The 25,550-nt window shown below is 40.6% G+C and overlaps 2 protein-coding genes across 5 annotated transcripts in view; both read left to right on the top strand.

Moving 5' to 3' along the window:
- LOC114548129 (vinculin) overlaps positions 1-7,957 on the top strand; it is a 31,106-nt gene extending 23,149 nt beyond the window's left edge. The window contains exons 7-21 of one of the 2 annotated variants that reach the window (XM_028567875.1): positions 1,701-1,791; positions 1,914-2,061; positions 2,632-2,785; positions 2,873-3,048; positions 3,424-3,614; positions 4,489-4,688; positions 5,437-5,565; positions 5,711-5,860; positions 6,031-6,139; positions 6,253-6,555; positions 6,646-6,770; positions 6,898-7,080; positions 7,168-7,371; positions 7,481-7,585; positions 7,713-7,957. In XM_028567875.1, coding sequence (XP_028423676.1) covers positions 1,701-1,791; positions 1,914-2,061; positions 2,632-2,785; positions 2,873-3,048; positions 3,424-3,614; positions 4,489-4,688; positions 5,437-5,565; positions 5,711-5,860; positions 6,031-6,139; positions 6,253-6,555; positions 6,646-6,770; positions 6,898-7,080; positions 7,168-7,371; positions 7,481-7,585; positions 7,713-7,859 — 2,415 coding nt within the window. In that variant the 3' untranslated portion in view covers positions 7,860-7,957. Of the gene's footprint in view, positions 1-1,697; positions 1,792-1,913; positions 2,062-2,631; positions 2,786-2,872; positions 3,049-3,423; positions 3,615-4,488; positions 4,689-5,436; positions 5,566-5,710; positions 5,861-6,030; positions 6,140-6,252; positions 6,556-6,645; positions 6,771-6,897; positions 7,081-7,167; positions 7,372-7,480; positions 7,586-7,712 lie in introns of both variants that reach the window. The other variant, XM_028567874.1, reaches the window with a different exon arrangement.
- A 3,442-nt stretch (positions 7,958-11,399) lies between these two features.
- Positions 11,400-25,550, top strand: part of LOC114547877 (adenosine kinase) — a 102,020-nt gene continuing 87,869 nt past the window's right edge. The window contains exons 1-4 of one of the 3 annotated variants that reach the window (XM_028567378.1): positions 11,400-11,509; positions 11,632-11,766; positions 14,813-14,887; positions 14,976-15,029. In XM_028567378.1, the coding sequence (XP_028423179.1) occupies positions 11,738-11,766; positions 14,813-14,887; positions 14,976-15,029 (158 nt within the window). In that variant the 5' untranslated portion in view covers positions 11,400-11,509; positions 11,632-11,737. The other 2 variants (XM_028567377.1, XM_028567379.1) reach the window with 2 other exon arrangements.

The raw sequence follows: 25,550 nt of genomic DNA, 5'->3' as shown, positions 1-25,550 counted from the left end.
TTAGCAGCAGCATGTCTGACAGATGTGTGTGCTGTCTTGTGCTTTGTGGTGCCATTGTGTGCTCATTAGTAATGAGGCAGTTGGGAGGTTAAACTGTTGACTAGATATTGAGAGATTAAATTAGCAGTTTGAATTTATTGGACTGCTAATGGAATGGTGTTCATTGAAGAAGTGCTTAGCAGGTTTAATAGCTGACATGTTGATCTATGCAGTATCCCCCCCCTCATTTTTTATTTGTTTTGCTTCATAAAATGACATTTTATCAACATCTGTGTGTCCTCCTCCTATGCCATTTAAACCTCACCATATGCATGTCCTCAACCTGTCTAATTATTGATTAACCTGACTCATGTAGTATTGATTTGGGTGTCATTAATGAGAATTCTCTCTGCATTTTCCTGATCCGCATTACCCAGCCTTAGGAGGAGAGCACATAGGAAAACTGATTTGAATTTTGTTGTAAGAATGGTAGTTTTAATCCAACATATATGGCCTTGTTTGCTCAACAAATCTTATTTCCCTGAACACGAATTATGGCTTCTCACTTACATAATCCCTATTTCTAATGCCATGAATCACACCTGAGTAATACCATTCTGTGTTGACTATAGGCTGTAAAGGATGTGTGTTTGCATTTGATATGAGTGCAAAGATCCTATATCTAGCCATCTTTCACTTCATTTTACTTCACTGGCTTTTTCACCCACATACACAGGTAGTTACAGACCAAACAGCAGCTGAACAAGTTTGAACAGTAAACTAATACACCCCCTGCAGCTCTGGTGACATCACTTCACACCTTTATACTTCCTATTTTTCCCCTCCCTTGTTCTGCTATGTTACGACCACACTCCCAGTTATTCAAACAGACATGCTTGTTGTTCTCTTTTATTTTGAAATAGGGATTATTGTGAGGGCTCAGACATATTTGGTGGTGCAGTAGAGGTTTGTTCTTATTCGGCTCAATTTTCTATGGAACTCTTGCTGAACTCTGTGATGAAGATGCAAGCTACAGTAGTAAGGAAAGTAAAGTGTGTTTTCTGAATTTATATTCTTGTACCATGAAAAACAAGCTCACTTAACCACTCATTCATCCGCTCTGGTCTCCTGCCTTGCTCCATGTCCTGCAGGACTCCGCTTGATTTTGCAGACTTCAACAATGAGTGGACTCATTGTCAAGTCAGCCGCTGTTGGACAGATTGTTGTATTTCCATCCATTCTGATTGAGATACAACCAAGAGTCGTTTGGCTTTCATAACATGACATGCTCATTATTGACTATGTAAAAGAATTATGGAAACGGCATGCGCTACATGGTTGTGCCTGATAGATGTTAGCGATGCTGCACATTGCTGTGTGTTTCTTTTACTGGAATAACTAAACAGTTGGGTTTTAATGAGAACGATGACGAGAGCCTGGAGCTTTTCTTGACCATGTAACTCGCTCAGGAAAAGCTGTGAATGAGGATTATTTCTAATTAGGAATAAAATGATATGACATGTCATCACATGTTAACCTCATTCGCACAGAATATACTATTTACAGGGATATAGTGTCCCTAATACTCATGTCATGATTTATGGAGAGAATGTGTAAACATGGAATGACTATGGGCATTCATCCACTCCTTTTTTAGTTTTCTTTGGTTGCATTGATTCCCATTTTAAGGTATTCATTTATTCTGTCTTTCAAACCCAAAGGACACCGAGGCCATAAGGAGGGCTCTGGGGCTTATCGACTCAAAGATGGCTCAGGCTAAGAACTGGCTGAGGGATCCAAACGCTCAACCAGGTAATAAATTCCATGTCCTATACCTTAAACTATTCATTCTGCCACTAATCCCGTCCTCAGACTGATAATCTAGTTGTATCTAGTGAATAATTTATGTGTTTGGCCTTGTGTTGTACTTTTAGGGGACGCAGGCGAGCAGGCCATCCGCCAGATCCTTGATGAAGCCGGGAAAGTTGGTGAACTGTGTGCTGGAAAGGAGCGCAGAGATATCCTGGGCACAGCCAAAACCCTGGGCCAGATGACTGACCAGGTGTCTGAGATAAGGGCCAGGTACACTATACACCATAAAAGACATTGCTTTGTGTGTTTGTGTCACAACTATGCCAACTATGGTAATTCCCCTCATATTTCATGCAGTCCATGTCTCTTTTATTAGATAGTCTCATGATCCGTTACAGTATGATTATGTAATCACATTTTCATTGGATATTTGTATTGATGAATGCTCCTTTGACACGGTTTCATTTTCCATCCTTAAAGGGTAGGGAGTGTAAGGCAGTACGCATATTAGAGGGGATTATAGTGTGTAAGAGTGGAAGTGATATCCTTCTGATATGAAAGCTGATTGTCACCAGGGACCCTGAGTCACGCTCGATTAAAAGCAGCTGTCTGGTATTAATCCATAATCTACTTTAACCCCTGGTTCAGTTACTCCTCTGAAAAGCCTCTGAGCCTTGTCTGGTAAAAGAAGCATTAAATTAGGAAATACTATTCTTAAACAGGAGGACCATAAGGCTTAAGCTTTTGCGTAAACAAACAGAAGTGTGCATGTGTGGCCTTTTTAAAGGCATAGTGGTGCTGCAGTTTATGGTATCAATGTGTTTTCCTTGTCCACCCCAGAGGTCAGGGGGCGTCCCCAGCCGCCATGCAGAAGGCACAGCAGGTTTCCCAGGGGCTCGACGTGCTAACTGGCAAGGTGGAAAATGCTGCTCGCAAGCTGGAGGCCATGACTAACTCCAAGCAGGTCATCGCCAAAAGGATTGATGCTGCACAGGTTAGTCATTAACCCTGTTTGCCTTACAAAACATGGATTCAAACCTCGAAATAGAAGTATTTCATTATTTTTTTTCTGCCCCTGCAGAACTGGTTGGCAGACCCTAACGGCGGGCCAGAGGGAGAAGAGAACATCCGGGCCCTGCTCACTGAGGCCAAAAAGATAGCAGACATGTGTGAGGACCCCAAAGAAAGAGATGACATCTTGCGCTCTATTGGAGAGATTGCTGCCATGACTGCCAAACTGTCTGATCTCAGAAGACAGTAAGTTCCTGACTGCTGGAAATCATTATATGCTGAGTTACAGTTGTTATTGGGACGTATTGTTGTTTGTTTTTACATATGCAGGGGGACATTTGATAAATGAGTGTTTAGTAATGATTGTCAACTTGGGCTTGAAAGTTATTCTCTGCCCATAGATCGGTGAGGTATTTTATCTCTTCCATTTTCCTTCTAATAATTCTCTATTCTTCCTGTGGGAGTACTGATTTTGTACTACAATCCACCTGGAACGGTTGTCATTCCACTTATTAGAAATTTGTTCTCTAACTGTATCTGGCAATTTACAGACTTAATTTCAGCCATATCTTTACGATAAAACACCACCTCACATTTTTCACTGTTCTTAATTCCTTATAGGGGTAAAGGTGACACTCCTGAGGCCAGAGCTTTGGCTAAACAGATTGCAACAGCTCTGCAGAACCTGCAGTCCAAGACCAACAAAGCTGTGGCTAACAGCAGGCCTGCAAAGGCAGCTGTTCACTTGGAAGGAAAGATTGAGCAAGCACAGCGCTGGATTGACAATCCCACCATGGATGACAGCGGTGTGGGTGAGTCTGGCTCCCATCTTCTCCAACTTCCTCGTTGCTCTATCTTCCTCCTTCACATTCCTTCCACTTATCCTGTGGTTAAAAAGCAGACCAGACACTTTGTGTACATCTCTCTCTACTGTTCTCAACGTTCCACAACGCTTTCCCAACACTGTTATTTTGTTCCTTCCTTTGGCTTGCCTCCTCTTAAACCTGGACATTGCCTTATATGTTTACAATAGAGCTGTATTCTGGCTGCTCTAGGAATGACTGGTTCACACAATATGATACAGGCAAGGCTTACCTCAAAAGAACAACATTAAATAATACAAAAGAAGACATGGTTTTCGTTCCCCTCTAGTGTTGATACAAGCACCATGTAAAATACCAAAACTACCCAGAATTGAATGGGCAACTATTTGCATGAGGTGGCCAAGTTAAATGCTGGCACTAAAAAACTTTATTGTTGACTAGTGCTGACACAGTTAACAATTTTCAGTTTAGTATTTCAAATCATTTATCAATCGAAAACATTCTTTGTTTTAGGCTTCTCAAATGTGAGGATTTGCCTCTTTATTATATCGTTATAAATTGAATATTGCTGGGTTTTGGGCTACTAGGCATACAAAACAAGCCATTTGAAAATGTCACCGCAGGAACTGTGATGGGCATTTTTCAAAATGTTATATTTTGTAGATAATTGAGCATCAAAAATGAAAAAGATATTCATGCCCTAATTTCACAAATAAAATCCAGAAGCAGTGGGTGATTTGTCACATAGGTTTGTTAGTGTTTGTGCACCCAGAGGTAATAACATAATGTTAATTAGCAATTAGTGAATGTAGTTTTTCGTGAATCTTCAAGTGTATATGTTTGCCTTTGTGTGCGTGTTCAGGTCAGGCAGCCATCCGCGGGCTGGTGGCAGAGGGCCACAGGCTGGCCAACGCTCTGCCAGGCCCGTACAGACAGGAGTTGCTGGGTAAGTGTGAGCAGGTGGAGCAGCTCATGGCCCAGCTGGCCGACCTGGCTGCCCGCGGTGAAGGAGACTCCCCTCAGGCACGTGCTGTTGCTCAGCAGCTCCAGGAGGCTTTGAAAGTAAGACGGCTCTCACTCAACAGTCCTTCTCATTCAGACCTGTAGCTTCACTGTGATGGAGCAGGATTCATACACAGGGTCAGAGAAACAACGCCCTCTGCTGGTTACCAGGGGTGGAAGAAATATATTATAAATCCTTAGTACAAGTAGTATGACCACAATTGGAAAATACTCCACTAAAAGTCCTGCTCAAGTGTCACAATAACATATACAAAAGTACATTACAAAAATGTTTTTCATTTTCAAAATTGGAGATACTGAAATGATACAAATCTGTGAAATAATGGAAATCTCAAATCTACAATTTTGAGGGTGAGACACTTCTCTAAAAGTCTTAAAATAATATCACTTATTATGGTTCCCTAAAAGTCTGAGGCCATATTTTAAGTTTATGTTGTCCAAACTGAATGTAAGCTTTAAATCTGCAAGATGGGTAGCAACAACAGCCTTTAGATTAAATATAAAGTATGATATTCTCACTGAAAGTATACATTCTCCAAAAACTGAAATGTACAAGTAAAACCTCAATAATGTGCTTTTATACAACACTTTCTTACTTCAGAGGTTATTGAAGTTTAATAAGATTTTTTTTCTTTTATTTTTTTATTCTTTTTTTTTTTTCTCTCTACAAGATCAGCGATATTTATTTGGACAAAGTACTCCTGATGTAATACATGTGTATCTGTAATCCCAGTGAGCCACAATGAGTGTGCTGACTGGTTGTAACATCGGTTTGTCCTCCTCCCAGGACCTGAAAGGGAAGATGCAAGAGGCGATGACTCAGGAGGTGTCGGACATCTTCAGTGACACCACCACCCCCATCAAGTTACTGGCAGTGGCTGCTACTGCCCCGCTGGACGCCCCCAACAGAGATGAGGTCAGTGGTGCAGTCACTCTGCTCCTCGCTGTGATCTCACTGCAATCAGCCTCATTCACTGGTGTTATATTTATTGGCAGGTGTTGTATTATTTCTAACAACCCTTTTTAATAATACAGTAATTGTTTAATTTGATCATGTGTAGGTCTTTGACGAAAGGGCTGCCAACTTTGAGAACCACGCCAATAAGCTTGGCACCACAGCAGAGAAGGCTGCGGCTGTCGGTACTGCCAACAAGAGCACAGTGGAGGGAATCCAGGCTGCTGTCAAGTCAACAAGAGATTTAACACCACAAGTATGTAATGGTTTAGTGTTTATATCTGTTTTATATCTGTTTTTATATCTATTGTGTTTGTGTCTGCCCTCCACTCTGCCCGAGGCAAACTATTTAAGTGTCTCTCGCTTCTTGAGCCAAGTCTATAGCTAGCTTGGACTGACAATTAATTACCCGGATTGTTTTTTTAGGTGGTATCTGCTGCTCGTATTCTGCTGAGAAACCCTGGCAACCAAGCTGCGTATGAACATTTTGAAACCATGAAGAATCAGTGGATTGACAATGTGGAGAAAATGACAGGTGAGGTTCCATAAAGATGCTATAAATTCCCTAATTGCATGAGATCCCTAATACATACCTCATTGTGTAATTATGTGTGTTCATAACTATATTTACATGTTACGGATGTTTAGGTTTGGTGGACGAGGCCATCGATACCAAATCCTTGCTAGATGCTTCAGAGGACGCCATCAAGAAGGACTTGGAAAAGTGCCGTTTGGCCATGGCCAACCACCAGCCTCAGATGCTGGTTGCCGGCGCCACCAGCATCGCCCGGAGAGCCAACCGCATCCTTCTGGTGGCGAAGCGAGAGGTGGAGAACTCTGAGGATCCTAAATTCAGGGAGATGGTGAAGGCTGCGTCTGATGAACTGAGCAAGACAATTTCTCCTATGGTGATGAATGCTAAGGCGGTGGCTGGAAATATCCAGGATCCAAGTAAGTTGTTGTTGCTAATGCGCGATTCTGTTTTGTGCGTATGTGGAACCTTGCGATTAGTGATAAATGTGTTCATTTTGTGATTACCAGGTCTTCAGAAAGGCTTTCTGGACTCAGGCTATAAGATTCTTGGTGCTGTGGCAAAGGTCAGGGAGACATTTCAGCCCCAAGAGCCAGACTTCCCACCACCTCCGCCTGAACTGGATCAGCTTAGTGTAAGTCCTCAGATACGCACAACTTTTAATTTGGCAAACCATCTAAAGCTGCTTTGGTTTAGTGTCCAAAACGACTTGTGTATCGTCTGCACTGCCAAACCATAATTACTTAAACTTGTCCTCGTAGCTTAACGATGACGCAGCACCACCCAAACCTCCTCTTCCTGAGGGCGAGGTTCCTCCCCCCAGGCCTCCTCCCCCAGAGGAGAAAGATGAGGAGTTCCCCGAGCAGACTGGCGATATGGTTAATGAGCCAATGATGGTGGCAGCCAGGCAGCTCCACGATGAAGCCCGCAAGTGGTCCAGCAAAGTAAGTCAAAACTGTAAAACGAGTAATTGACTTTTACGTTGGAATCCTATGCTTTCAGATTGATTTTGTTCCTGTCGTATCTCATAGGGAAATGACATCATTGGTGCCGCCAAGCGAATGGCCTTGCTCATGGCTGAGATGTCACGTCTGGTGCGTGGAGGCAGCGGAAACAAACGTGCCCTCATTCAGTGCGCCAAGGACATCGCTAAGGCTTCTGATGAAGTCACACAGCTGGCCAAGGAGGTGGCCAAGCAGTGTACCGACAAGCGTATCCGGACCAACCTTCTCCAGGTCAGTTCAGTCGTCTTTATCAGAGGGGTTTGCAGTAGATTTTCACTGTGTAAAGACTATACTTTATTTGTTTTGTCTGACCTCACCTGACTTTCTGATCTCGTTTCAGGTGTGCGAGCGCATTCCCACCATCAGCACTCAGCTCAAAATCCTGTCCACAGTCAAGGCCACCATGTTGGGTCGTACCAACATCAGTGAAGAGGAGTCGGAGCAGGTGAGCAGAGTCTTTATTAGGAGTGTGTCAGATCACAAGACTCCTGTTGTTTTCCTATAACGGCCTTTAAAAATAAAAAAAATAAAGTTTATTTCAGTCTCCCTAATCACTGTATCTTCTTCGGTAGGCTACTGAGATGTTGGTCCACAATGCTCAGAACCTGATGCAGTCTGTGAAGGAGACAGTCAGGGAGGCCGAGGCAGCTTCCATTAAGATCCGGACAGATGCAGGTTTTACCCTCCACTGGGTCAGAAAGACCCCCTGGTACCAGTAAGAGAAGGGCCACTGTTCCTCCGCTTTGCGCTGGTTCTCTCCAGCTGTCAAGGAGGGCATTGAATGGACAGACATATATTATATATATATATATATATATATATATATATATATATATATATATATATATATATATATATATATATATATATATATATACATACATACATACATACATACATACATACATACATACATATACATACATACATATACACACACACTTTGTCAGAGCTGTAATATCAGTGTCCATCACACTGATATGGGTAAAGCTTTTCTCTTTGTCCCGTATCCTGTCTGTAACAGTTGCTGTTCTGGTAGAATGTAAACAATGGGACTATCGGTGCGAGCTATGGGTTAGATTCTTACTGGGGACGTCTTTTTTTCTTTCTTTCTAAAAGTATGTAAAAAAAAAAATAGTTTTAAAGCTTATTTTGACAAATCCCAGGAATATATACTGTATGTTTTGATTTAGAGGTTGGATTAAATATAATGTAAGGTTGTTTTGGGCCTCATCTAGACACAAAGTTTAAGTTAAATTAAAATAACTAGATTTTCTCAAGAGACCTTTTTATATCTTTGTACTGATAATTGTATTATCACTATCATTTATTCACCTTTGCTAGGATAAGCACATGAACTTTAGGAGTTGTTACAAGTACAATAAAGCCCAACGCTCAGCACACGTTAAATATATTCACTGGTATTATGCCTGTTTACACTATTCTATAAGATTACAAGTGAAAGGAAAACACTGTTCATTATTTGACATATTGTAATGTAATTGTAGCATTTTTTATTTTCTTGGGAGTTCTGCCAAAGACATTCTGCCACAATCTTTGAAAGTATATTTGTCTTTCTTTGGCCACCAATAAATTTTTTTGTTACTTAAAAGTAACCTAAATTTCTGCCATCAGCAGGTAAAGATTAAAAACAGCTTGCATTCAACTCTTTCTATAGATGTTTCATGTTTCACATATTGCATTGAGATTACTTGTAAGAAACCAGTTCGAGCAACATTATGAGGCCTAATAGCCAAATATTATTATCCTGATTTTCACAGCAAGCTAACAAAGCTTAGTCTTCTTCAGAGAAGCTTGTCTTGCCTGCACACAGTTGTATGTCTAATTTTTTTTTTTGTCATATATGAATTGCACACTTCGCCTAGGTAGCCAAGGGAATGACCATAGTTTAAAGATGAAGCACAGAGTCATGTGCAGCTGGTGAAATCTTCATTTTATGTTGTCACATTTCTTCCAACATGTCTTGATACACTAAACATAACTGACCACTATTTGTGGTAACTGTAGTTGATATTTTGAAATGTCTGAAGACCAGTGGTGTGAATGTGTCTTTTTACTTATCTAATACCAACTGATGTGCCTTGCAAAATAAACTTTTTTGCAATTGATACAGTTCTAATTTTCTATCATTTGTACAAGGTATGATGGTGTTTATTTGTTTAAATCACTTGTTGTACATGGTTCTTCTGTTAAGCTACACCCACTTCATAACTTTTACTTCAAGTCAAATTATGCTCTATGCAAACCCTGAGAACATTTGTTTGAAAATATATCAGAATTATGCAATTTGGTTGGGTTTAAATGGACCTGAACAACATTTTACTGAGGCATTGTTCACAATTTTGTAATAAAGCATTTTATAGCACTTTGAGGTGTGTTAGCTCTATAATTTCTGTTTTTCTCCTATATGCTCACCACTGCCTGTATTGTAAGGAAGTTAAAGCTGTTGTTAGAACATGATTGTTCCAAAAGCCTCTTTTTTTTATATTGAGTAAGTTTTGTCAAAGAGATTGTCCTTTATCGTTTTTTAGAAATGTGTTTCTGCAGGTCAGCAGTTATATGAATATCAAGGCCCGCTTGTTATAAGTGAAAATGTGCTAAAAAAAAATTACAATAAAAACTGCTTGTGAACATCTTTTAAGTATTTTATATAAACAGGCAATTTTATATATTATACTGTGTATGTAATATCAAATTACTGAATAGCTGAATATACTACAGCTTTGACTTCTTACTGACTTAACTTAGTGACCTCTACTATACCACCTGGATGAGCCTGCAGATATTGTGCAGATGTCACAGCCGACTAAACAATCCGCTTCATGTAAAGGCTCATCTTGTTTTAAACGTTGCCCATTCGACTCAGGTACTTTCTCTAGAGACAAACAGATTAGCTCTAATTCCACAACAATAAAATGTTTCTGAAGCTACCAAATTATTAATGGCTCAATTAACCTCCTAGGGGGCCCTGGGACATAAATAAGCTCAGTGCATTTACATGCCCTTTATTCTTTGCACTCCTTGTGCATCACGTCTTGTCAGTGTCAAATAGGCCTACTCATAAAGTACAGTTCACATGGCAGACTACACATGGCAGCCCCAGAAACCAATTATCCTCTACTGGAATTTGACCTGCCTCTAGGTTCACTCTGCCAGTTAGTAAGAATTTAATGAATTAAGCACCAAGTATTTTTTTTTGCACCATATCAGCTCAGTGACTAAAACTAAATAATGGTGATAAAAACTACATTTGGCCACAGGACCTAATACCGTACCTGCCTAAGGCCCCTCATTTCAGTGCTGTGCTTTAGTGGAGCATATCAAACAAAGTGTGACACACAATAAACCTGGGGCTTTAAGGTCCAGTCAGTAATCCAGCCTTGGCATTAACATAATGAAAAACATTACATTTGAATTCTACAACAGTGAGCATCATACAAATTGCAGGATTATTGAAAAGAGTTTGGTTCAGTTTCTTTAAGGGCAGGATGAGTGAACCTGAGCCAGAATTGGTCAGTTAAAGGGTCAGTTTACCCAAATTATTAAGAAACATTTCCTCACTTCTTATGGTATCTAGCCATGCTGATAATATTTGACATTGACAGTATAGATTCAGACAAGAAACATGGGGAGAGAGAGGGGGATATGAATGCATGGTCCTGGGATGGGATTGAAATAGAAAAGTTGTAAGCATCTTAACCCCTAGGCCACCAGGACATTTCTCTTGGTTGATTTGCATAAGTTCAAATCAGTAAAACTCATAATCTGAATTTGCATAATGCCATTTGTTGATGTGATGTAATGCTGTGAAGGAGCATTTTGGAAATGCAACATGTAGGCTATACATTTTAACATAGGGCCCACTTAAAAGAAGAGGCGACATGATAATCATAATAAGAAAGAATGTTGTGCTTTAGTGGTGCATATTACAAACTAATTTGAAATTAGTTAGGCTACTAATGCAAGTTAGTTTACTCTGAACCAATCATTGAATATGGGCACTCTGGGACCCTGAGGATCTGCGGTCTGTTTGGTAATCCAGGCTTTTTTTTTAAGGTGTCAGTGGTACATAAACTGAGCCGAGATGTATCTTTTTACTCCACTATATATTTGAGGATACACATTTATCGTTTAAGTATTACATAAATGCAACAATATCGTATTAATAATGTAAAGTAGCCTCCTATTGTAATACGCCTTACACTCAGCGGCCTGCCACACTAGATAAGACCACGTTTCGTCTAAAGTGTGAAATATGCAGACTGTGAAGTTGAACTGGTGAAACAGGTGAAAGAGAAAACACCGCGATAACGCGAGATAACTAAATCGCACGCTTTCTCCTCTTTATGTGACAGGGGAAAGTAACGAGCTAATACCGACCCTTCCCTCAAACATAACCATTAATTGTTTTTCTGGGTTGCATGCTGTTGACCAATTTCTTCAACATCGTCATCATCATCTGTGGTGAAGGAAGCTGCAACCTACTCTTTCCCAGCAGTGAGCTGTGGCTTCCCAGGCTCCGCAGCGTCAACAACACGTTACTGATTAAACTAAATTATCTGACGGAGAACCAAACATGTCGACAGGGAGGAAAACAGCGTTAAGGTAATAAGCCGATAGTATTTGTATCTGACGGGTGATGCTCTGCATAGTTAGCTTCTGTAGCTAGCTAGCTGTTAATTCATGCAAACGTTATCTGGTGTTGTGGTAAAGTGTCCGCAGGAGGTGCAGGTTGAAAGGCGCTATCACTTATAACCTTTTGAACGTGACATCAACTCAAGTATTCAGGTGAAACCGGTGTTAGCGTTACACATTCCTTCATAACGATGCTAACCGCAGCTAGCAGGATAGGGTGGGTTCACCACAGGATCGGTAAATTAGCTTTATCCATCCATACATTTAATTATCCTAAAAAAGATATACAAGGCATACTTGTCATGTAGGTGTGATAACAGCTCAAAAGGAATTGTTTTTAATATATTTTTTATATGGATTAAAGTGTAAGGATTTTATACTTATTAGATTTTATTTATTTACCAATAGTAAAACGTTAAGCCCTTTAAATTATGCCTATATTTTAGCCTATACAATTATTTTAATTTAACAAACTCACAGTAGGAATTGTGAAATATGAAAAAAAGACCAGAATAATGTACCTTTAAAACAAATAATGTAGCCAAATATACAGTAAAGAATAGCCTTGTAAGTGTATACTGGGTCTTTTAATTAAAACAATATTCTGTCAGTTTCGTGTATTGTCATCCGTAATTAGCATAACATTTACAGTGCTGGGCAGCATAGTGTCTTGTTGACATTTTGCAGTGTTAAGTTAATTGTGCAGCGTTCACTTGACTTGAGGAAAACTTACCTTTCGCAACGCAATCGTCCATTTAGTCACGATTCTGAGTTCATTTTTAAAGCCAATAAGCACGGTGGGACTTTTTTTACAGAATTGAATTGTTCTTGACAAATTAATGCCCTCAACTCAACTGTATTTGCATTGTACTTTAAACACAACACAGTCAATCAAAACCTCTTTACAGTGCAGAGAGAAAAAAACAGAACAAATGAATAGTAAAGGAAAGAAAAACAAAATAAAATCCACATATTCATGACAGTCACAGAGACAACTGGCTTCTAACAGCAAGACAGCAAACAACTTAATGCCTCAGAAATTTAGGAGGAGAAAAGAAAATGGCCTTTTTTATGGATGACATTTTGACATGTCACAGTAGGACACAGTAGCGTCACGCTTACTGGGACACTTAAATAGGACAGAGCCATAGTTAATGCTATAACATATATTTACACTTTTAATTACACTTTATAGTAAGCAAAAAAATGCAATGCCATCACTAACTGCTTAGTTTGCCATAGTTAAGCTGACGTTATGAGGAGGAGGACATTATGTCTCTAACAACAACAACGACAACAAAAAGGATGGCACAATATAGCCCAAAATTAATTAATATTCATTGTGGCCCTTGATGTAAAGATAGCAAAGATGCAGGTGAACAGGTGACATCATATGACCAACCACTCGCCACACTAAATACTTTAATAATCATCAATAAATCACTCTAAGTCAAACATAAATAAATAACAATAATGATAATAAACAATTCTTTAGAAATTATAACAATGATAAGCTCAGACTGCCAAGTTTCCCATCAGTCCTATTTTTTTAAGTTGTGGTAGTTAGTTATTATTTCAATGTACACCACGGAACCTAAAAGAACAAGTAAACATAAGGTGTGTTACTGTTTAAACAGTCCGTGCTCCAAATGTTAAAAGAAAATTGAAAACGCATAACCTAGACTTTATTTATTAGAATTTATTATTCCCATTTACATTGAATTTACACATTTTAGATATAAGAGTAACTAAATCTAAGTTATTCATGTGTTCTGTTGCTGTAAAGGTTGGTTTATATGTTTGTATACAGCGACACAACTTGATATTTTCTATATGTAACTCAAATGTTATATAAATAAATATGCAATGTGTATGGTTAAAAAAATACACATTAGTCATTTTTAAATGTCTTTTTTTGTCTTTCTTTTTTTTTAACTTTATCGCTGGTATTGGTGTTTACCACAGGGTCCAGCTTCTTTCCCATTGGCCTCAAACGTAGCATGGAAAGCTTTACAATAATTGGATGAAGTGTAGCCAATCATATGCTTAGAAGATACTAAGGCCCGCCCTCTTCTTCCACTAACCAGTCAGTGTTGACCAAAGTGCAGCTGCAGTTCCTGTAGTCAAAAAGCACATTGCTTTGACAGAGAGAAGGAAACTTTTGACCATTTAATCATCAGATTAGGCTGCTGAGTTTTCTGACATAATGTCTACTCCAAGGTAAGATGCCAATGATAATATCCTCCACTGTTTCCACAGGGAACAGTTTGGTTAACTATTGAGATTGCCTTTTATTTTAATTGTAAATGTGCTCACAGCACTGCCAGTTTTTTTTTTTTTTTTTTTTTTTTAATTGGTTGATTGAAAACCTTGCAAGAAAGTGTGAGATGGCTTCAGTGAGTCTGGATCTTTTTGCAGATCACATAAATAAGCTTAACAATTATTTCTCTCTGTGATCTTAATCAGACATTGAATACATTGTCTTGTGTTTTATGAAAGGTTGGTAACCCGTTATGAAGAAATTGCCGCATTTAAAATAATTCAAACACCATACAGTTGTTCCTGCTATGACTCATAGTCTAAGCATGCATTATGAATAAACGACACAAGCTACACATGTCTGTACATGGGAACGTTTTCAATGGGCCTGCTTTTCATTTGACTAATCTCCATCTGAATGGGGGACAAAAGAAACTTATTGGCAGTTTTACATTCATCACTCCCAAAGTCCTAAAAAAATTCACTCATTAGTCTGTTATGAGCTCATTAGTTTGCAATTGTACATGTTTCCATAGCTTTATTTTCTCCACATGTTGCCCGTAGAGAGGAGGTCAGGTAACCGAGCCATCGGTGGAACACCACATGGGTTCATCCCTCATCAAAGTTCCAGTGACTTGATTCAACAAAGCAGAAACAGATGATTTTCTCTTTTCAGACAGATTGTTTGTGTCCTCTGTACATGCAGAGCTATCAAGTGGGAGTCTGCATAATACAATAAGTTTTTGTCCCGCTACAGTGAAAACACACTCTTTGGGATGGGAAATCCCTTGCTCGACATTTCAGCTGTTGTGGACAAAGACTTCCTTGACAAGTAAGTCTAAACAGCTGATTTGTTTTCAACTCCATATTTCTGTGTCTTATCTGACCAAAATGCACTGACGTTATTATTTTTTTTGTAGGTTTGGACTGAAGCTTAATGACCAGATCCTCGCTGAAGAAAAACACAAAGTCTTGTGAGTCAAAGCTTCACTGGGACACCACATGCTTCAGTAGTGTAACAGAAAATGTTAAAATTACATGGAACCAAATAAGGGATGCACTGGTCATTCATACCCACTACTACCACTGAGCTGTGCTCAGAATAGCCAAGTTATAAATCAACCCTCTGTAACTGGGAGCCTCTCAGCTTGACACGCCCACACATTTTCCCCATACTTGAGCCAAATTAATGCCAAGATGGCTCTGAATTTACTACTGCTTTGGGCTTAAATAGTAGCTCAACATAGATTTCACTGGCTTTCTTAAATTGATACAAAATTAATAATTATTATTTGTTCCGAGAATGGCTTTGCTGAGCATGCATGCTCTTTTTTCAGACCCTCCCTCCTTCACATTGCAAGCGGAAGCAACAGTAATATTATAGCCTTCCTCGAAAATGTGGTTTGCATGTCCCTGAACATAGCGCAATGCTCCTTTTTTTTTGGAAATGCACCTAAGGGAAACAACAGAAAGACTAAAATTCAAACAGAACTAAGCCTTAATTACCGAATGACCTCTTTCTTCTGGTTGATAAGTGCAGATGGTGCCTTTTCAGGGAATTTACATACATTCATAAGTAAATCACGTATTCCAACAGTTTTTATGTGCGTGCCTCTTCTAACTGAGAGTGAGAATGGGACTCATGGATTCACTGATAGGATAGCTGAGCTTCTCTTGTTAATTTTGCTCATGATGGAGCTTACCAGGCATTGCTTGTCATATTCAGACAGCTTGTAGCCAAATTGCTTGCCACTTGGCCCACTCTTATAAGAGTGCAACTAATCACTTTTTTTAGGGCTTTATGAAATCAGGGTCGATTCACTGTGCACAAATGCTCTCTTACAGGAGTACATTGCTCCACACTCTGGCACATTCACACCTCCAAGCGGCCCAGTACAACCACAGTCTAATCTGTTGCATGTAAGATAACTACATACCTCTTATCTGCTGGCCACTGAGCAGCTCCACTTAAGCAGTTTAGTATCTTACTCAAGGGCACCTCTGCAGTGGTAATGTTCTTTCACTTTCTAAACCCAAATTCATCCTGCTGGTCTGGGGATTAAAGGGTTAACTCCTGTTTGGACTTCACCTGTTTAAGTTTTTTTGTATGTGCATACTTTATTGCTCCAGTCAAAATGTATCTTGCCATTAAATCTTTGTCAGACTCAGGACACTCGTATTATCAGGACCATTCGTTGGTTTGAGATTTGTAAGCAGGGGGGAGGAGAGACCACTTTTATGGATACAGCAATTCGTTTCCAGAATACTAACAGGGATACTGTATATTGGAGACACATCATTACATATTCTTGATTTTAATGTAAAGTAAAAATGGCTTAAACCTATCAAATACTCATGAACTACTAATGCATTACTCAAATTTAAAGAAATGCGTCACTATGTGACGATGTGGATCCATATACAGATTAAACATCTGTAAACATTCTCTGTTGTTAAAGTGGCAAATGTAGAGGATTATGCAGCCTTGGCAGAGGTGTCTGCTCTCTGAGTGCTTTTTAGTTTGATGACGTCTAATTTTAGGAGAGTGCATGTTAAACAATTTCCGACCTCAGAAGCGATAAAATCAGTTGTAGTGTCTTGTGTATAAATTTAAAGCAAATCACAGTGCAGTAATTGTCAAATCATAAAGCACCGGAATAATGCGTCAACAATAAATGAATAAGAGACGGATCGGTACATCAGATGGTCTATACCTTACAATAGGCTACCTTGTCAGGTCTTGTTACTTGACAAAGGGACACGTGACCTCGGGCGGCAGCAGCACAAAGCAGCATCATCAGCAGTGTTGTTCTCCTCAGGCACAAAGGCAGCGGTGTTATCTTTAGCCCCACAGACACCGTTCCCTCCACATTCTGCACAAGGTCAGGGCAGGATTAACATGCAGCTTTGGTGGTTTTATTCCCAGCACAATGCATTTCAACGTATGTCCCCTCCAACGACACACACACACACACCCACACACCAGCATACTCTCCCTCATGTCCAGCAATTTATATCTGAATGTACATGTGATGTTTCTATCACATTATCTATTAACATATAGCAGCACAGGTTATGAAGACGCTTTTAGATGCTGCGATATGGGCCTATTAAGAATGTTGGGTGACTACAAAGTGCAAAGAGGTCATTCACAAGGTAATTAATCCATAGATCCATAGAAGAAGAAGAACTTGACTGCAGTGTTGTGTCAAATAACATCATTACTTAAAAGGCCACAGTAGACTTACAAGTCTAGTCGACTAACACTATTGTGCTTCTGAATCTAGAGAGTTTAATACGATTCATTTTTTTCTCCCCATCACCCTGGTGGGAGAGATCATTGGATGCAGTGCACTGTGGCCATGCCTGAATTTAATTATCTAGTCACAGCAGAGCTCATATAATCCTGTTGTGGCTGAGGAATTGCCTGCTGTAGAAACCATCAACATCCCTGTTAGTACTGGCTGGGGACTTAATTTTGTTTTTTTTCCTGAATAAGCCTCAAGTGTGACTTTTGATGCCTTTTTTCATTTTGCTTCAAATGTTTTACAAGTTATAGTTGATTCCCATTATTTTATTCTAAACGCTGTATTTTATAATATGGAAACAAGTTTAGTTTTAGTAGTAATAAGTTGACCGACAAAGTTACTTGACCAGCGTTTTTTGGAATTTATCAAGCAAAAATGCCAAGAATATGCTGGTTTCAGCTTCTCACATATGAAAATTAGCTTCTTGTCTCTGGTTTATGTCATTATGCATTGAATATCTTTTGGATTTATGACCGTTTGTTGGAGCAAACTAAAATTATAAAGACGTCACCTTGGCATTATTACTCGAGCAATTAATCAAGATATACAGTAAATGAATGAAAATAATAAAATGAGTTGCAGCCCTAATAAAAGTAAGTGGTGTATCTGCTCTGCTGAAAAAAGTTCCTGGGTGTTTTTGTTGCCTAGTGGTTAAGACGCATACTATAAGACCGCAATGTCGTGGTTTGTTTCCTGCCCCGGAGGATTGTGGTATTTCGTACCACGCTCTCTATCCCCATGTTTCCTGTCTGTATCTATACTTTCTCCTGTCTAATAAAGGCAAACATGACAAGAAAGAAATACTAACTTTCCCGCAGTGCAATGTCAACACTGCCCTCATCACTCTCTCCTCCAAATAAGGCAGCTGCTTCTTCTTAATACTTGTAGTTTATACATTGATTACAGTGTGGTGGTTGGTTGCTGTAAACGCACGGGTCTTTTACTGTAACTGCTTTTGTTTCAATGGATTTTTTTTCTTCTGAGCTGCAGTTAAAAGGTTTGTTTTCAGTAGGTGCTGGTTTTTCAGAGGATGCCTCGGGTGTTTTGATTTTGGGTTATGACAGGAAACCAACTAACCAAAGCACTGTGTTTGACTTCCTTTCTTCCTGCCTAGATATGCATCGTTCTAAATTGCAGTGGGTGATATACAAAGAAGACATTTTAACTTGCCTCAGCAGGAAAAGCACAGGTGTAATTGATAATATTAAAAGTGACTGCATTCCATATAGGTGAGCTGGTTCCAGGGTCCTGGTATTGTGCATACTGGCTCACTGCCAAGGCTTACTGGGGCACTTGATAGAACTTAGCTATTTGTTTCACCTGTGCTTTTCCTGCTATGACAAGTCAAAATGTCTGCTGTGGAAAAAGGCCTTTTGTCAGATGGAATGCTGTGGTTCTTGCTCATGTTTTGTAGTCACTGCTGCCATCGTGTGGCTTAAAATGTAACTTTGATATCTGCAAAGGTAGGGTGCATGTTTAATGGACTTTAGAACTTGTAAAGATTTAAGATTTAGATCTTTATCTCAGATAACCAGACAAATAATCACGGTATATTCTAAATAGAGTTGTGTTATTCACTAGTGTGGCCTCTTTACGTCCATACTGTTTCATCTTTGATTGTAGACCTTGAAAATATTTGTTGTCAGCATTTGGTTGATATTTTATTTTAACTTTTTTTTTTCTCAGTAGTGAATGTCTTTGCTCAGGATTGAATTGCTGTAAAAGGGGTATGTATCTTTTATGTCCAGCAGGGGGCAACAGTAGCCTGCTGTTTGTACCCCAAGGAGTCTCCATAGGAAACAACATGTCAACATAATGAAAACACGCCTCTTTCTGCAGGAGATTATAATGTGGGCAAATAGACATTTTATTTCAGGATAACTAGGCATTACAGGTTGTTTAGAACATGCATTATTGCATAATATACCATTCACCCAAACCCTCATGGGCCTGTTAACCATATCATATTAGAGCTAATGATTATTAGTGTGTCAAATGAGCGAGTCATTGTTAGAGTACGTGTATTGTCACCTCGGAGAGAAAAAAAAAAAAATAAGATCAGTTGGCTCCTGAATATTAGTCGCGTTCAAACATTTGTTTTATGACTCCCTCTGTCCGATGATAATTAATTGTTTACTTTCTCATCTCTGGATGATGGCGTGACTCTTTTCAGAGGATGTTTGCTCACAGCAATTAAGATCATCAGTGCTCATCCTCCCTCCTCCTCCCTCTCTCTACCCCCCCTGTCTCCCTCCTTTTCTCTCTTTCTCTGTGCTAAATGCAGATTAGCAGCGTCACAATCGCATCCAGAATGAGAGTAAACTCCTCATTATGCCGTGTGACCCTCTGCTGCATGAATAATTCAGGGCTGCAGCGTTAGTGGCTGGCTGTCATTAGCATTCCGGATGGCGAAGGAAAGCGAGAAAGAGGGAGAGAGAGGGTGGGAGACTCATATCACTGACAGGGCTGACTCAGGGGGATCAGCGCTGGATTGAGACACACATCACACATACATCATCACACGACACAGGAGATCAGTGGAGGTGCCTCTCCACTCACACACCCCGCTGTCTGTGTACATCTTACACACCCCTGCTGCTGCCGTGCAGCTCAATCTGCTTACTGGGAGGAAAACAAGAAAGGCCTCTCTCACTGAGTACATGCTAAACACTCTGGCTCCTGGGTGTGTGCGTGTGATAGATTCTGCTCTGTAAACACACTTGACTCTACCCCAGTTTATTTATTTTTTTTTTTCGTTAATATATAACGAAGCAAATTGTGAGTGCTAGAAACCCCCGGCGGAGCTATCCTGGTGTGTCAGGAGGAGAAACACTCCTCCTTGTGTGTGCTCACATGCAAGCATGCGTGCAGAAGCTGCATGTGCTTGCCATGGTGCCACTTCATTAGATGCACTCATGCTTGACTGAGTGTGTAGACACATTACAACCACCCCCTCTTTTAACTTCCCTTGTCTGTTGCTGAGGCTGAGTGCTGTACTACAGTACTTAAACTCACCTCCGCCGGTCCGCTGGGGGGTCAGAACATCCGGCTCCCCGTGCCGCTAAAGGGCAAAGGTTGCAGGCCTGCCTCCATCAGCCGACCTCTGAGCCAAAGAGAGTGAGCAGAGATTAATAGCACTCAACTGGTAATTGAGACATCAGAAACATGTTCAGGCCGCCAACCGCGCTGCTCTTGATGTTTTATTGATATGCATGAATCTGACGATTTGGGGCACTTGCATAAATCGGACATGCTCACCAGAGCTGTACTCAACTGTAAGAAATGTGGATCTAGACCCTTTTGAATTATAAAACGAGGATTATTCAAATAAAGAAGCCCCATATCTTGTTCTGCTTGTTACTTTGTTGAGATGAAATAGGTTAAGACACTGCGATGCAGGGTGATTGCTCTGCATTTAGAGCCTATATGCTGCATCATGAGAGATGGCTGATGCAATCATAATTAAGGCTCGCCGGATCTGCAAATGCCTCCCTCTTGTTGTCGGTGGCTGCCAGCAGGTGGTGCCAGAAGGAAACATCACATGTCAAAGGGAGTGCAACAAACATTATCCACATCTCTGTGCATGTGGGCGTCCCCCTTCTCTTCATCCAACTCCCCCTTTTTTAAAGAGCGTTTTATAATTAAAATGGGGGCGTCTCAGCGAGTACATACAGCATGTTCCGTTCAGAAAAGCATGCTCGGGGCTATTTTTAGTCATCTTTGATCCCCAGCAGCCACACAGGAAAAGTCAATGATGACAGCAGCCCGTACACATGTAGGCTAGTTAGTATACTGTCTGTGCTGATCATTTCTCTACACGTAGCCTGTGCGGGGGTAGAGATGGGAGGCCTGACTGGTGAACAGCAACACTCCCCGTGTGTTTAAAGTTCACACTGGGCCATATGGTCCTCGCAGTAGGGGGTGTTGGTGGAATTATTCACACGGAGCGCTCTGAATCATTGAGATCCTGGTATCAACCTCCAAGATAAGGGCAATGTCTCAATGGCTTTGTGCTCCGGCTTCAAATCTCAATCCTCAAGAGAACACCAGAAGCCGGATCCTTGCTTACACACTCCCGTCTTCCCACTCTCTTCCTCAATGTGTCCCTCTCCCTCTCTTTCTCTCTCTTTCATGTCCTCACACACACACTCGCACTCCTTCTCCCACATCCACACAGCACAGTGTGACAAACAACGCCACCCTCTGCAGTGCAAAGCCAAAAACCTGTGACATTTCAGAGGAAATGATATGAACTCATCCTCCATGACCAGATTTTGCCCCCGCCGCCTAATCCTTGAGTGCAGCCTAATTAAGTACAAACAGCAGTCCTTGGTTAATGCCAACAAATGGGATGCTGCTGCTGCTGCTGCTGGATCGGTCGATTATTAAAGGGATGCACATTTGTCGTTTCTGCATTTTAATGCAATTACTTACCCATTATGACCATGTAATTGTGCAGTCATTAATTGTGCATCCCGTCTATAATGCAAAAAGGCTCATCGCGGCTGGAGTCTTTTAACCCGTTTTTTTGGGGGGTTTTTTTGCACCAAGGGACTCGAGGCAGGTTTTCTCAGCTGAACAGAGATTTACCCAAATGGATTGAAGATACCTGAACGATGGCGGTATCGTAATGCTTTTGTGCAAATCAACATTCATCCCTTACTGTAGTGTATTAGAAGATGTCAGGGGATGGGAACAAGGCCTTGCACGCTGTTTGAATCATGACTCATTTGTGTTCAGTACTTTTATGCGCCTCATTCTTCGCCATCTATTCCTATCCTGCCCTAATGTTCCACTGATAAGAATGTCCTATTCATTCTGCGTTCTTCACCAGTTGCTACAGAGAGAGAGAGGGAGAGAGAGAGGGAGAGAGACTCTACAGGCATTGAATGAAAAGCACATCTATTTCTGAGGGGGAGCACGGTAGAAGATAATTATTGATTTGAAATAAGAAAAGATAGGGCTCAACCTTGAGCAGCCCGGCGATAGCGCACAGAACAGAATAATTAATGGGCCTGTCTTGTGTCGGGACAAGCGTTCACACTGAGACGAGCGTATTGATTTTAAACAGATAAACTGCGTAACCCTTTGTGAAGGGTTTGACAAACAATTTAATTGGGGGGAAAAACAACAATATTCCTCACCCTTTCCATCTTCTTTCATTTATGTCCCTGAGCTGTTTTTCCTCTGCCTGACCTATGGAAACAATTACTGTGCATCAGGCCTTGTACTGCCTCCAGACTACCAAGTAAGGCTGGTGTAGGATGCACACACTGATTGGGGAATCTAATCAATGGTGGAACCTGTCTCTACTCCAGATGCCTGTGTTGAAACTGGGATTACCAAAGCCTTTTAGCTGTACGGCCCCCTCTCTGCTTCTGTCACAGAGAGAGAGAAAGATGGATCTGCCTGTTTAAATGTACCTGCCTGCTATAGCTGAAGCAGAGCTAATTTACTGTTCCTGTACAACCCTCCTTCTTCCCAATCCCCAAGGAGAGCAGCAAAGAAGCCCCAGTGCTCTCACTTCTTCCCTTGCCCTCCCCTGATTAGCAATAGGGGCTGTTTGATCATGTTTCCCTGCCTGTCTATGTGATTTGTAAGCTGTTTAAAAGTGAACAAGGCAATTAAATAAGGACGAACGCAGGAGAGTGGGTGCCGCGGTGATCATTAGCGATGAATTACCCCGGTGTGCACTCAAACACTTGGGAGGACTTTCAGGCGGACCACTCCCGAGGATCCAGATCCAATCTAGCCATTGATTAACCAAGACTTGTTCTTCCTGTGAAATCACTCGACGGGGATTTTAGGGCACTCATCCGGTCTTATCGAGATAGGCTAACATCAAAGGCGAATGAAGAGGGATTGGGTAAATGGGCTCGCCTTGCTCTCCATGTAAGAGACTTAGAGGAGCAAATCTTGAATTATTGCCTCATGTAAATAATCTACTCTGCTCTTTTTTTGGGGAGGTGAGAGAGGAACTCATGAGTCACTGGGGGCAGAGAACACTCCTAGTACTTTGGAAGCTCTCATATTTCCCTTGATGGGAAACAACGGTGGAGGCTCCATTCCCAGGAATGTAAACAACACGAAGTTCCTGACTTGTGTGATCTGCCCCAACAATTTGAATGTGTTAAGCCGGAAAGATGTAGAAGTATTAGTTTTCAAGGAGGGCTCTCATAACCTCTGAATACAAATATTGCATTCAGTAGCCTAATTCCCCTAATTTGATTAAAACTGAATAAATAAGTGCATCTATTAGTCCCAAATTGGAAGGTATTAAATTGAAAAAAATACCACAGTGCCTTTAGTTAAGAGTGGTATTTAACCAGAGGGTCAGTGGCAGTCTCTTGTAAAGCATGTGTTATATAAAACAGACTGTCCTTACGTTAGTGGAATGCATGGCATAGTTGGAATTGCTCTTCCATTGAACAACACTGGTGGGTTTTAAAAGCAGAGGTTACTGGCTGAGAACATTTTGTTCAAAACAATTTCTTTTTCCCTGCTCCCTCCCATCCCCGAGTGAGCTCAGACTGCAGTAGATGGGAAGGGATTTTCTCTTCCTAAATGGCCATGGGGGCCGTTTACGGTGTCACTACTATGGGATCACATGATGTTTGAGGGTTTAAAGGTCTCGAGGCAGCTGCTCCTTTTCGGATGGGATTTTCGAGGCGTCCAAGAGCAGGGCACCATGCTGTCTGCACTGCAAGGTGGAGCAAATACTTCTAGGAAGAAAAAAAAAAAAACTAAAATCCTCCAAAGCAGTGTGTCTATTTGAAATGGGTTCTGGAGTCCCTCGGCTGCCTTCATGTTATAAACACCCACAGTGCTCAAATTCTTCCTTTGTCAAGGAGTCATAACAGGTGTCTCAGGAAGGAATTTTTTAGCGGTTAGCATATTTTCCACTTGCATGGAAAGTTTTTTTTTTTTTCTTTATTAGGAACATTCTGCCCTAGGTAGACCCTTTGCCTTGAGACATGATAGGCAGACTTTCTTTGAAGCAGTAAAGGTTACTTTCACACTTGCTGCAATTCGGCCATGCCTTGTTAAACCAGGTTGTGCTGAAGTATTGGAACACCGCTGGCTGACATATGTTGGTAAGCCATGATGCACTTTGCATACACAATACTCAGTGAGTACATACAACACGCGTAACATATTTCTAGGTTCAACTTCGAAATTCAAGCTCCCCCAAGATGTGCAACCTTTGACCTCCACCAAAAATCTTTTTATATTCCAAAAAAGGAATGCATTGGCACTCTGTAGCCGACCCTTTACGTAACCAGCACCCCTTGGGATTACACTCAAGCATTTTCCCAACAACCCCCCTTACTCAGTTAATTTAAGGTGAAATACACCAGTGGGAATGGTATGGTGCACCTTGAACTATTTACCATGTCATTGGATTTCCCCCCCCCTCTTGTAAATACTCTTACAAATTGACAGTCTTCAATTTACAGTTGAGGGGAAAAAAAGCCAAGGACCTCCTTATGTGGCGTATCAACTTGACTGCAGTTATGTCAATTTCCAAGTTTATATAGCCAGCCCCTTGGGAGGCTGTTTGTGTGAACATTGTGAAGAATACACATTATTCATATTCTCAGCTCCCCAGATAAAGACTCTATTTTGCAGCGTAGCCCAGCTTTGCATTACGTTACGCCTAAGCATTGAAGCTATTGATGTTTGAAATGGCAGTATGATGGGAAAATACAAAAATGATAGTATTTCAGTATTCAGTATTTCACTGGAGACCCAAGGGTGTTCCTGTGGTTTATGTTTGAAAACTCAGCAATTGTTTACTCCCCACTCCCCAATGTCATGTCTGTTTTCTTGACTCAGTGTGTTTGGTCTGTTACACTCATCTCTTAACTCTGCCGTATGGTTCATACATCTCAAACATTTAATCCGATGTGGTTTCTTTCAAAACAAGTTATCTAGCTATGAGGGTTTTCTACACAAGGCAATTATAAAACTTGTTTTTCTAATTGCTCTGAAAACACCACCTATGAAATAAAAAAAATGCTGCCTATCTGAAAAGGTTAATCTTTCATGAAATAAAAGAAACTTAATGATAGTTCATTTCATGCAGCCCTTTGAGGAAGTAGTATAAGTTCCCAGAAATAACTTTCACTGCTCATCTTGCTTCAATACTATATGGCTAACTGCAACCATGTGTCGACAATGTTCCTC

This window comes from Perca flavescens, chromosome 21 (genome assembly GCF_004354835.1).
Source record: "Perca flavescens isolate YP-PL-M2 chromosome 21, PFLA_1.0, whole genome shotgun sequence".
Classification (NCBI taxonomy): Eukaryota; Metazoa; Chordata; class Actinopteri; order Perciformes; family Percidae; genus Perca; species Perca flavescens.
This window is presented reverse-complemented; position numbering and strand designations above follow the sequence as displayed.